The 14,100-nt window shown below is 42.2% G+C and overlaps 1 protein-coding gene across 6 annotated transcripts in view; it reads right to left on the reverse strand.

The window, feature by feature from the left end:
- The window catches only part of MCTP1 (multiple C2 and transmembrane domain containing 1), a 1,234,258-nt gene that overhangs the window by 469,984 nt on the left and 750,174 nt on the right, over nucleotides 1-14,100 (reverse strand). For all 6 annotated transcript variants that reach the window (XM_073589970.1, XM_073590053.1, XM_073589912.1 and 3 more), the window contains one exon: nucleotides 2,283-2,385. In XM_073589970.1, the coding sequence (XP_073446071.1) occupies nucleotides 2,283-2,385 (103 nt within the window). The remainder of the gene's footprint in view (nucleotides 1-2,282; nucleotides 2,386-14,100) is intronic.

The raw sequence follows: 14,100 nt of genomic DNA on the forward strand, positions 1-14,100 counted from the left end.
ACTAAACACAGCAGGACAAATCAGGGTCTCATCAGGGCCAGTGTTACGGTTATGCTGCTACGGAGTGGGGATGTGAGGACAACCCGGAAGTGGACCCTCTGGGTCACGGCTCCAGAGCCCCCGAGGGCGAGCTGACCAGGTGGAGCCACCCCCTATACAGGGAGTGTTAGGGGCAGGCCCATGGAGGATGGAACCGCGACAGCCGGAGCCAAAGGCGAGACTGGGGCTAAACACCGGGGAGACAGAAAAGGAAAATCCGAGCTGCTAAGGTACTGAAGAATACAGGGACCACGGAGCAAGGGAAGAGCATGGGACCATGAGCACCAGAGGATGGTGGAGGCTGGAGGCTGCAAGAGAGAGAGCAAGACACAGGTAATACAATGGACAGGAGGCTAAGGCGGATGACAGGTGCACAAGGGGGTGTAGGGCACACCAGGTGGACAGCCGGGGATGGCAGGACAGGGAGAGACACAGGAGCAAGGATGGACTCAGAGCAAAGCAGGAAGTGCACATACAACGGAGCTACCAAGAGGTAGCGCAGACAGGAACAAAGGTTAGAGTACAGGGCCTGAGGACAGATTGAGCGCTGACAGGGAAGACAGCGTCACTGCATGGGATAGTCAGGCGTCTTACCTGGCCTGACGCCGAGCAGAAGTAGTCGGTGGGCATCGCCATGTTGGGGGCGGTGCTACCGCATCACAGCTCCCAGAGGCCTGAGCGCCAGGAGAGACGTAGGGCGCAGGCACGCAGGACCGACGCAGAGAAACCTGGATGTCAGGTGCGGAGACGCGCCGAGATGCAGGAGCGCGCCAGGAGGCGCGCAGAAGAGTCGGGGCGCGCTCGGGCACGGGACCGCGCAGGTAAGTACCAGCGGCGGCAGGGACCGTGACAGCCAGCTACACACACTGAGAGACAAGACCCAAAACCCGGTCTGGATCATAACATCTGCTTGTGATAACTCTAAATAATATGAGTTTCACTTTTTGTATTGAAAAACTGAAATAAATTAACTTTTAGATGATATTCTAATTTGGTGGGTTGCACCTGTATCTATTGCACTTAAAATGGAATCGCGCTTGCATCAAACTTTGTATAAATTAATATTATAGGTGAATATAAGAGACTTGGCTATATATCTTATCAGAGAATGCTGCTTCCTTCACCACTTTTCCATCTTTTTTTCCCTCCCCCCTGCCTCCTGATCTTATCATTCACTCTGAAAACAACTCAGCTGATACCATTCTCTCAGAAAAGACTGTTCGCTCACTGTGGTCTTAAGTCACACAGCCCATTATGGTCTATGGAGAGGTGAGGGGGAAGAGGAGTGAGGCGAAGGGAAAGGATTCAGGCATACGGACCCATGAAAACATCAAATTAAGATTTCTCTCTAACAAGTCTTTTACTTCACCCCAGCTTGATTCACATACAGATAGCATAGGACTGCTTAATAATTTACTCTAGGATGAATTCTCACCGCCATACAATAAGAGAAAAAAGAATAGATCTACTTGTGGCAAAACATTTGTGTATAACTGATCACAGCACCATGAACCTAAAATTACTTGTATTGAAAAGAAACTTAAAATCTCAGAGAGACAGGAGAGTCTGGGAGTATAAACTTATGACAACCTTTGACACACTCAATGCAAGAATGAATGTGTCACATGGATTTATGTCTTTTTACATCAATTAAGGAATTAGCTCTTCAGACCTTGTGGGGGCATCACAACACAGAACCAGACCCCAATCAGAGGACAATAAAACTTTCACTCCTTATCTACAAACTGTTCCAATATTTATAGACACAACTGTTTATCACTCTCTCATGACAGTTCTGTGCTGTGTTGTGTATAAATATGTGATTCTTCAGATTTTGTATTAGTCTATATGCCTGAGGAAGAGACCTGAGTAGTCTCAAAAGCTTGCAATTTGTTACCATCTTTTCAGTTAGTCATTAAAAGGTATCAACCACTGAGGACTCTCAATTCCAAATATTTTTCTATCTACTGGCTAACACAGTACAAAGATATATATCTTTCCTGTAATTTACTCTACTCATCTAAAGAAACCCATCCATGTATGCTGCAGTGTGTGTAAAGGAGATCACGGCAGCTAGTGTTCTCCCACCAGCTCAGAATGGATTGCAAATTAAGAAATAGAGCATGTGGAAAGAAAAACTGATGAAAATGCGTGCACACACAGGACAGCTTGTTCTGAAAAGTGCATTGAAATTACGGTTACTCTTGAAATATCATCTCCTTTACTTATAAAATAAAGCTTACAAGGTAAAGACTTTTTTCCACGCTGGATTTAGGTTCTTGTACACTGTGTGTGTCATCAGACGGTCATTGTTCAATTCTACTACACAAAATGGGTCACTTTTGCCTGTAGAAAACAAGAGAAAATTAATTAATAACAAAAGCCGTATATCCCATTCACCAAGTCTAAAAATAACAGAAGTCTGGTATACTGTTATATAGCAGCAAGGTCAACCCATTCACAACCTATGCGTAAAACTTTATTTAAAGGGAACCTGTCACCTCTTTTGGCCGCTATAAGATATGGCCACCGCCTTTCATGGCTTATCTACAGCACTCTATAATGCTATAGATAAGCCCCCGGTCCAACCTGAAAGATAAGAAAAATAAGTTTTATACTCACCCGGGGGACGGTCCGATGCGGTCCGGTCCGATGGGTGTCGCGGGTCCAGGTCCTCCCATCTTCTTGCAACGCCACCCTCCTGCTTGCTTCATCGCTCTCCGGCATCGCGCTTCTGCGCAGGTGTACTTCTCTGCTGTGTTGAGGGCAGAGCAAAGTACTGCAGTGTGCTGGCGCTGGGCCTCTCTGATCTTTCCCGGCGCCTGCACACTGCAGTACTTTGCTCTGCCCTCAACAGGGCAGAGAAGTGTGTCTGTGCAGGAGCACAATGCTAGGAAGCGATGATGCAAGCAGGAGGACGGCGTTGCAAGAAGATGGGAGGCGCCGCACCTGGAACCTGTGACACCCATCAGACCGGACTGCCCCCCCCAAGTGAGTGTAATAAAACAAATTTTTTTATCTTTCAGGTCGAACTGGGGCTTATCTACAGCATTACAGAATGCGGTAGATAAGCCCTGAAAGGCGGTGGCCTCATCTTATAGCAGCCAAAAGAGGTGACAGGTTCCCTTTAACTCTATCCAGGAAGCACAGCCCTGTCCCTATCACTAAGCCTTGCCCCTGTGGGCTAGTTCTAACACTACACATTATGCATATTATACAAACAATACTTATCACTAGAGTTGAGTGACTTTAGTCGGATCGGGTTTCATGAAACAAAATTCATTTCAGATGAAACTGGTCCGAATAGGGCAAAAAAAAGTTGGAGTTTCGTCCGAAACCCAACCCCAATGCAAGTCAATAGGGAATAAAAGTCGGCATTGAGCGGATGACATTCATCCACTCAATGCCGACTTTTATTCCCCATTGACTTGCATTGGGGTCGGGTTTCGGACTAAACGCCGACTTTTTTTGCCCTAGTCGGACCAGTTTCATCTAAAACTAATTTTGTTTCATGAAACCCGATCCGACTAAAGTCGCTCAACTCTACTTATCACTTTTTATACATTACATCGGCAAACAGAACAATGCAATATAATTCCCATGACACAATATATACAAAGATGCATGACATAATACACATGACGCGTTTGGAGTCTTCATGGTCAGGAACACAACAGCACAGTCCACCACCCTAACAGATATGGTCTCCTCTTAAAGGGGTTGTACCACATGTAAGGCTTTCATGACAGTGTGGTAATGAGGCAGTGACCCAGGATAGTTAACTTAAACATCTTTATTTTGTAAACTTACAAAAATAACTCGAACGTTATCCTCCGGTTCCGATAGGAAATTTAGATTGTGAGTTTCATCGATAACAGTGCCAATAATGTCTGTAAAGTGCTGTGGAATTAATGGCGCTGTATAAATGAGTAAAATTAATAAATAAAACCCGACATGGCAACTCCTGATTGACCGCCGTACGCTGAAAAACTGCTTCTGCCACCGGTTGCTGAGCCACTACATTTACCTCTATCACTCTTTCCATGCCCAGGTCAGAGGGGAATCCTGGAGTTGAGCTGTCCCAAAAGTCCCCCGAGATACTTCCAACTATGGGATTCATGTGTTCTCCTCAACCTCTCCTGCTAATATCTCTAGGGGAAACCTGTTGGTTTACACTCTTTCCTTTTTGAGGGTGACCCCTGTGTCAGGTATCCCTGACTCAGAATCTTTGGGTCCTGCACCCTGGTCCTGTGCCCTGGGAGAGTTTATTTTATTTTCCCACAGGGACCAGAACAGGGGCAATTCTCTTCCCAAAAGAGAAAGGGTCTTTACCACTCCCACCACATGTTTAACCTCCCCGCATGGAATGGAAAAGGTAACCTCCACCGTCGGATACTCAAGGAGTTTGCCATGCATACAAATGATCCCGACTTTTATCCCAGTGGATTCTAATCCAGAGATCAATAACACATGGACGAGTGTCACCTTTGTATTGTCAGGTGAAATCAAGCCCCTAGGTCAGTAATGGAGAGGCGTCAATAAGACTCCCCCATTACTAACAATACATAGTCACATTGTATAAACACATACACACCAAGATTAAACCAAACTTTCAACCTCGCCTAATTCCACCAAAGCCCTCGTTCTCCTGTAATAAAACTAAATAATGCATTTTTTTCTGGGATGTCTGAGAGCTGATGTTTTTAGCCTGGGGCGGGGCAGTATCCATGGCCTCTTCTTTGGCTTTTAATATCAGCCTGCAGCTGTCTGCATAGCCTTTGCTAGTTGTTAATTATTGCGGGATCCTGTCAATTTTTTAGGGTCCCCTATTTTAATAGCCAGTAAAGGCTAAGTGTACAGCTGTGAGCAGATATTAATAGCCTTGGAAGCTCCATGGGTATTACCCCCTTCCCAGTCTATAAACATCGTCCCCCAGCCATCGGCTTTCCATCTGCTGGTTACGAAAATTACATGGGCGCCCACACCATTTTTTTCAGAATAATAATTTTTTATTAAATACATGTACAGTTAGCTGCACACACACTGCATATGTATTCTATGTGTGTGTATCTATTCTAGTCTAACCTGTCACGCTATGATTTGCTGGCTTTTATTCTATCTTTTACTGAATGTTACCGACTTTTTCAGATTTTAAGAAAAATGCTCGTGTTACCGATCACGAATCTGAATGTACCATATTCGTGCCGAATTTATGTTTGGCGATCGTTTTCCGAACATATTCGGTCATCTCTAGTCTTAAAACGTTGATGCTCTTTCCTACATGAACGTAGTACAGAGGAGTTTTAATGAGAAGTAGTTAAGCATGTGAAACGTTAGGGCAGCATAGTATCTCAGTGGTTATCACTGTAGCTTTGCATCGCTGGGGACATGGGTTTAAATCCCACCAAGGGTAACATCTGAATGTATGCTTTTCCTTTTTTGCATGTGTTTCCTCTCACACTCTAAAGACATACTAATAAGGAATTTAGATTGTCAGTCTACAGTAAGGCGGAAAGTGTTGAAGAAGTCTATAAAATGCTGTTGCTTCAATGGAGCTATGTAAGTGAGCATAATAATAAGGTTGCTCCATTCAATGTCTATGGTTGAAGGGAAAAAAGTATTCTGCTTTCAATTGGTCACATAGGTTTTGATTAGAATGGTATTGCACATACAGTACTTGCATGTCACTGTTTAATTTTCACCTAACTAAAGTGAGTAGGAACAGGGGTCTGAAGAACCTGTTTTAGAGAATGTGGATGTCCAGGTGGTTCACCACACATGAGACAGTTATGGGGAAGATAACTCATGAATTTTCTTTGTAGGACAAACCTTTTAAACCCTTGATATAGTAAGTGGAGATACAAAATTGCTTTCTGCCAATATCAACAATAATACAGGAATATTGCCACAGTTTCCAATGTTTTGTTACATCTGCATTATAATTAAGAACTAAAGAGACATACTTTAGGTAATGGCATATCCATATGCTATTCTGCAAAAGAAACCAAAAATGGCATAAAAAAGAAAGATTTTACCACTTGTTATTATGTCAAGTGATACGGTAATGTAAATGTATTACCGTGCCATAAGCGTTGGCAGCATTTCGCACCGTAGGAGTCTTTCATCCAGTGGGATTCTGTACAATATGCTATTTTCTCTACATTTCTGTATACGACACTCACCAATACTTAGAAAGCATCCAAGCATGGCTCCCATGAAAAGCAATGTGGAGGTATTTCAGGGGAAACATATATAATTTGCTCCTTTAGGGCAAAGTGTCCAAGGTTCTTTCACAACGTGGCAATTTTCTCAAAAACTGCTGGAGCTGGAACATCAATTATTAAAAGGGAAGATTGAAGTGTGCTGTCTTTAGTTAAATCTTTTTTTGGTAGTTTGAAATACTAGGCTTTGACAATAATAGCAACTTCGTTTTCCTCTCTGTGCAGTTTACCATCTGTTTGATTGGTAGAAAAGAAGCAGATCCTGCTGTGTTTATTGACTCCTCGGTGGGTAATTTAAAAGTAAAGTGCAGCATAGCTTTGTACATCTGTAGGGGTGCATTGCTGTGGTACCACCATATTAGTGCCAAATCACACAACTAAATCATGCCCTCATGGCCTCGATAAACTGCTAGCCTGCTGCACACAATTTGACATTAGTAGCTACGCGGCATGAGAGCTGTCGTTACGTTCGGGGCGAGGGATATGGAAGTTATTGAAATCTGCAACTCGGCTCCATTAAGATAATATCTGAGACACTCGGCAATTGTATTTTGTCAGTTGTCCAATATGTTACTGATGCAATTTGCGGAGCACGTTGGGATGTGCCATCGATTATACATCTCTGTTTGCAGAAGGTTTGAACCCTTTGATTTGTGGAGGAAGAAGAGCTGCTAAAATGAAGCAGTTTTATAAAATGGTGACTGCGGGGGGCGGCCATGAATAAAGCAAAAACTAATATTAAATTGGAAATCTGTGTAGTCGCTAAGTCTACACACATTTATTTTCTTTACAAAATATCATTTGCCTCCAGAATCATTAAGCCTACAGTTAACTCACTCTCGGCAGTAGGCTTCATACTCTGTTGTATTATGAAGCGCGGCTCGGCTTTCCTTGGCACTGAAAGAGTACATTTTACTGCTGTTCCTGCATGAAAAGGATTACCATTGTGAAAGAGCAGTATGTCTGAAGCTACCAGACTCCAAAAAAATGCTAATTTAGAGATATCATTTGTGTTGGTCCAAAAAAAACAAAGATAATGATGTTCATTAGTTTGTCTAAATTTTAACTATATTTTAGGAATAAATGGTACTTTTTGACATTTTTCTGTGTCAAATATAGAAAGTTCCTCATAACAATTGCATGTGTACAGAGAAGAATTCAGAATTTGGAAAACAGGGCTGCTTTCCTCCAAAAACAGTGCCACACCTGTGCACAGGCTATTTATGATATTGCAGCTCTGACCCCAGATAAGAGTTACAAAACAGAGGAGCTAGGAATGCAGTAAGGTAAGGAGGTTCACAGATCTCTGATCCAGCGGTCACAGATTACTGGACGATGAACCGGAGTCCTGCAGATCCAATCTCCCATCTCTAGAAGTTAGATTTTATTTTTTAAAGGGGTTGTCCACTATTAGGACAACCCCTTCTTAAACTAAATGTTCGGCCTTTATAAAATAACAAAGCCTGTACTCACCTCCTGTGCCAGAGCCGTTTTCACAGTGTCGGCGCTCGCTCTCCCGGGGGCTGTGATGCAGTTGTGACACGTGATGCAGGCGCCCAATCAGCGCTGGCGTCACCGTCTCCACCTTTGGACAAAGTGAACATGAAGAGCAAGCCAGGAATCAGCTGCCCAGACTTGTTCTTCATGTTCAATTTGTCCGTATGGAAACAGTGATGCCAGCGCTGATTGGGTGCCGGGCATCACATCTCACAACAACTGCATCACAGCCCCGGGGAAAGCAAGTGCCAACACCACGGGAATGGAGCCGGTATGGGGGGGTGAGTATAGATAGAGTGCCCCCACTTATTGCAGGGGATATAGTAATGATACACACACTGGCTTTTTTTTAGGAACTATTCTAACTAAAAGTAATTTACTAATGTTGACAACTTCTCTCAAGACTACATACACACAACAATTTTCTCATACATGTGTGTTCGTTTTTAAGTTGGATGGCACACTGACCCCTTGAGCTTAATAGAACCCCTCAGACATCCATTTCTTAATAGATCCTTGTTTCAGTTCGGTTAAGCTCAGCATATGTCCTATTTTTGCAGATAATGCATGGCTATTCAAGTAGATGGGAATCCAATAAAAACGGAGAAATAATTAAGAAATCTATTTTAACATCCATTCTTTAAATGATCCATTGCGAACTGTCCATGGCAACAAGAAATCAGACAGTCGACCTACTTCTGTCTTTAGAAACGGATGAAAAAAAATAAGAAAAACTAAATAAATGGATGACACAAAAAAAAAATGGATGACATATGAAAAATGGTCCATATAAACAAAAATAAATGTAAGAGTATAGCGTAAGAAACATGTCTCCCAGAACATCTCTATAATCGGTTGTCATTGGATCGCAGGGGATCTGTTACGCCGGGGTCACACTTGCGAGTGCAATGTGAGAAACTCGCGTGAGTCTCTTGCCTCAATACCTGGCACATGAATTTCTATGCAGTCGCACACTCCGGTCCTGAGTGCCGGCAGCCATGCCGAGTATTGATGCAAGAGACTTGCGTGAGTTTCTCATATTGCACTCGCAAGTGTGACCCCGGCCTAGTGGTGCTTAGGTATTGTGGTAAGTGAATTAGTCATGGTGAGACAGTAATGTCATATTTCACTGTATGCTACAAAATCATATCCTTTCTTTTTCTTATTTGTCACCTCCATGTGATAACATGAGTTTTTTTATAATTTCCTTTCATAGGAATAGACAATACAAATGTAAGAAAACACTGTCAAAAAGACATGATTACAAATGTAATTCTCTTAACATATTGTAACTTGAAAAGCATGTAAATTTAATATCATTTAATATAATTTGATTTCATAAGAACAAATCAATTAAAATACTTCTAATTTACTAAACATTTGGAGCCACAATGAAAATCTGTGTAAATATTGGGTCTCAGATACAGAATTAACATGGAAATGATCCATAACCACAAAGCACAGTGCAGTTTTCTCCCAAACCAGTTTAAGGTATCGAATTTGACATCTGATTCATTGCTAGACAGTTCTGATGAATAAAGCCTATGATTACCTTCATATAAAGATGTACACTGTATTTGGAAATTTCATATACAGAAAATGTATCGCTATTAAAGGGGGATTTTCTAAAAGACTAATTTTATGTGTACAGTAAACTATTTGAAAGCCCCCTATCCCATCCCATGGTGTTTATATGGCCATGTTGCTTTCTAATAAATAATGTCATCTATACCTTTTATTTATGCAATCTGCTGCTCGCAGTCTAAAATAAAAAATAGCTTTTTCTGTTTCATATTCAAATGAGGCTTAAGAGCTCTGGGAGTTTCAAAGCACTTCCCAACCAACCCTGTGCCTTCCTGGCTCTATTCCTCACCAGCTCCTCCTTCCTCTGCTTCATTGAAGGCTCACGTACTATGCAGTCAGTGAGCCAGTGAGATGTCAGTCATCATAAGGGTGGCCAAATGAATTCCACTACCCTACTGCCTATTATCTTGGCCTCATGGCCAAAAAAACCTTGGTTCCTCTATAGTCGCCCATGAGTGCCCTGTGTTACACTGCAGAAACAAGCTTCCCCCCTCTCCCAGTAGTGGAAAAGAAAGTGTCACTTTTAGGTTATTTATTATAATAGAAATAGGAAATCCTTCTACTTTCAAAAATTATTATCACATCTCAAGTAGAATCATTCCTTAGAGTGTGATCTTACTGATCTAGTACTACCGATTAGCAGCAACTTTGTTACGTGCAGCTGGTAATTCCATCTCTTTTCTGGTATGAAAAAAAAAATATCACTTAATGAATTTTATTAACTTAATTCACACTCAAGGAAATGTGTTGCGTTACTGCAGCCCTTTACTTCCACCCTGTTGATGTCAGATGCACTTGGCAATGGAGTGAGAAACAGGTAGTAGATGACTACAGAGAGCTACAATAGAAGAACTGTCACCAGGTGGAAAATGTCCGATTTTTGCTCTTATTTTCCTCCTGCTGCTCCCTTGAATATGCTGCTCATTTCTTTCTTTCTTTTTTTAACTCTGCCATACCATTACATAGATATGGGACTTTATATTTAGAGCTAGTTTGGATGGTATTTAACAAAGGGTCTTGTCTCACTGGATTCTCTGGGGACATGTTCTTAGCTCTTCTTCATTATTAATTTGCGATCAAGCATAGTATAGTTTAGTTCAACATAGAACTAAAAAATAGTCATTATCTGTGCATTTGTGCACCCATATGGTGAAATCATAAAAAAAAGAAAAAATAGGAGCATCAGGAATAAAATCAGAACAACTGGCCACTTTTCACTTGGTGACAGGTCCTCTGTAAAAACTAATAGAATCTTGTTATTACGACAGCAGGAGACCTAATATAAGCAAGAATTCTCTTTTTGCTGTCTAAGGCTAGTTTCACACTAGCGTTTTGGAGCGCAGCGACGGCCTGCGCACGGCCGCCGCTAAGCCCCGCCCCCTGTTGCGCCCCGCCGGTAGCTCCGCCCACCGGCGCATGACGCTGCATGCGCCCTGCGTCCCCTATCTTTATCACAGGGGGCGCAGGCCGTGCGCAGTATGCGTTTGGCGGCGCATGCGCCTTTTTGACGGTGCGCCGACCTGCGCCAAACGCAACCTGCTGCATTTTGGTTGCGTCGGCGCACCGTCAAAAACGCTAGTGTGAAACTAGCCTAAGAGAGCTGACGCTATAAGTGTACCAAAAGGAAAAGTGGAGGAGGTAGAAAAGAAAGCAACATTGGAATAGGAGGCATAATAGGAATAGGAGGCGTAATAGGAATAGGAAGCGTAATAGGAAAAGGAAGCGTAATAGGAACAGGAAGCGTAATAGAAATAGGAGGCGTAATAGGAAGCGTAATAGGAAAAGGAAGCGTAATAGAAATAGGAAACGTAATTTAGTTTTGCACATTTGTGGAGGCAGTGGCCATGACTGGTATTCAGCGTCAATGTATCTTTAACATAGCAATTACGGTAATCATAACAAATTCCTTTTAGGAAATCACGAGGAAGTTGATGCTTGGCTAAACTTGGTAGGCGATGGCTTCACATAAGCACTGGACTAGAGCAAATAAAACTACTAAAAAAAATGTCTTTTTCACTGGAGGAATACCGTACTTTAAATTGTATCTATCTCCATTTAAAGGGAAACTGTCAGCAGGTTTTTGCTATGTAATCTGACAGCAGCATGATGTATGGAAAGAGACCCTGATTCCAGCAATGTGTCACTTAGTTTAGTGGGTGCAGCAGTTATGATAAGACCACAGCTTCTCTGCTGCAGATCTTGCAGAGCTCAATTATTGATCTGTGTATAAACCTACCCACACTACAGCTTTCTCTGTACATTGTATAGTGACAGAGATTATTCAGTGCTGGAGGTGAGGTTGGACTAAGAGGCATGAGGCCAGTTGTCCAGGCAGTGATAATCTCCTGCTGATAAAACACTGTATAGAAACAGAAAAACACAGCCCAGTTAGTAACACATCACAGTATTCAGGGTCTCTGCTCCTGCATTATTGGGCTCTCAGATTACAGAGCAAAAACCTGCAGACATCCCATTAAGTGGAATTGATTTTTCTATTTTTTTGCACACCTACATGCCTCACTGTAAATATATATATACAGTATATATATATATATATATATATATATATATATACATACACACACTTTTGTGCATTAGGCCTCTGGACAGTTAATGATTATAAGGGGTTGATTATAATCTGACAGTATCTAATCAATTGATCCACTGGCCTGAGTAGTCAAGTGTCCTATTATCACGGTTGCCTGCTACAATCACATGTGCGAAGCCGGACCCTCATCACTGATGGACTGCTGTTAGAGACTACTGGTACCAGAGAAGCTGTAGTGCTGATGGATTTCCCAAGTTATTTTGTTACATTAACGTGCCCACAGTGATGTATACTTCAATATATTCCCATACAGAGTATATTTGTCCAGATATTGCGGCACCTGATCCAATTTATAGCAATCTATTATATTACTGCAGTAACCTAAATGTAGCCATGTTTCCTAACAATCAGCACCGTTCCTATGAGCCCACGTTATTCAGCTTCGGTCTGAATATCTGTATAAATTTACAAATGCTACAAAGAGCTGACCTTTCATAGATGAAGAGAACATCAATGCCACATTACCAGGTTGTTGATCATGCATGTTATCTGACCTTATCATCTGAGCAACGAGACATCAGGACTGCAATTAATACACTGTCTTTTGTCATAATACTGTCACACGTGTAAGATACAGCTTAATACGTATCTCGAACACTCGGTGAATTCACACAAGACAAACAAGGCATTGGAAATGTCAAATTATTATGGAAATGATGTAAATGTGATTAAGTTCTTATCTGCCATGCTGTAAGTTCAGTGTTCTGCTGCTATATTGTAACGGATTATGGCTCCTGTACCTGAATTGTATGATTATGAATTATACAGAATGGGCACACCACAATGTTTAATGCTGAGAACACTGCGGGTATTCGCACTTTTATAAAATATTTTTAACTACTTGGACATTAAGAACAATGAATATGTATGTATATACTTACGATGCATGTAGTCCTTACATATTTATTAAAATGTAGTATACTGACTGAACCAATTCCAAGGACCACAGTGATGAATATTTCACCTAACTCATTAGTTATAGGTGCCATTTAAACTTTCAGGACTCAACCAATTGGGAGAATAGAAGTCCTTTTGTCCTTTACGCTCACTCTAGAAAGAAGAGACCATGCCTCCATGCTGATTTGTCATTGTACTTTACGTGAATTGCTAAAACATCCCTGTGTTTCACGCTCCCATACAATACAACCACAATAGCCGCACTCATACTGTATATGGTCACTGTTTTCATATCATCTATTCATTTTTGGCTTGCCAGTCAGGGAACAAGAATTCCTCCAATTTATGGGGACCCATAGATGGCCACACAGTGCACCACTGGCACTTATCTGCCTCTCGCCTACACGTCACTCCTCATCTTTCTGACATAAGAAATACATGTGTGCAGTCACCAGACATTACCAATCATGTCTATGACCAGGTAGATGGGGATGGCAGAGAATGTCATTGCAGGATCCATTAAGCCCAGGGGCTACAGTTTTTTCATCCCTTCTCTACAGGCTACATATTTATTTCTTTCACATAAAAAACCTGCTGTAATATTTGAATCCTGACTACAAGCACCAAATCAGCATGGGTTGCTGATAGATGTGAGCTTAGAAATGCAAATATAAACTGGATAAATGGCAGAAAGTTCCATAGTGTTAGGAGTCGGATTTCTGCGTTTACTCCGCAGGGATCCGGACCCTCACATTCTGCAGTCTCCTGCTGTTTATCTACTGCTGAGGAGATTGCAGAGGAGATTGCCTTGCAGCAAATCTCTCCTGAGGCTAAGTCCTTCTGTCCTCCTACTGAGCATGCTCATGGGACGATCTCCCATTGGAGATCAGGAGTCATGTGCTCAGGTCCCGCTCCAGATCTCATTGGTCCATGTCAGAGATCTGGAGGCTTGCGGAAGGTCCCGGCTGCTATAAAAGGCGCGCATGGCTGTTTCGCCATGCGCTAGTATAGACTTACTTGCTGCTGTGTGTATGAGGACGGATGTATGATTCTGGTGAATGACTCATTATGAAACCCCTTCCCTCTGATATCACTTATGTGGTTAGGGACTGAGTTAGAATCAGCGCCATTGCTCCTCTGCTGCAACATCCACAGCTGCTAGTGTCCAACATTGCGCTTGCATCATAGCTTTGTCGTTTAGCAGCAGTGTCCACGCCACACTGCAGTAGCAGCTCTCCTTAGCATCCGCAGCTG

This window comes from Dendrobates tinctorius, unplaced genomic scaffold (genome assembly GCF_039654945.1).
Source record: "Dendrobates tinctorius isolate UK_male_01 unplaced genomic scaffold, ASM3965494v1 ptg000003l, whole genome shotgun sequence".
Taxonomy (NCBI): Eukaryota; Metazoa; Chordata; class Amphibia; order Anura; family Dendrobatidae; genus Dendrobates; species Dendrobates tinctorius.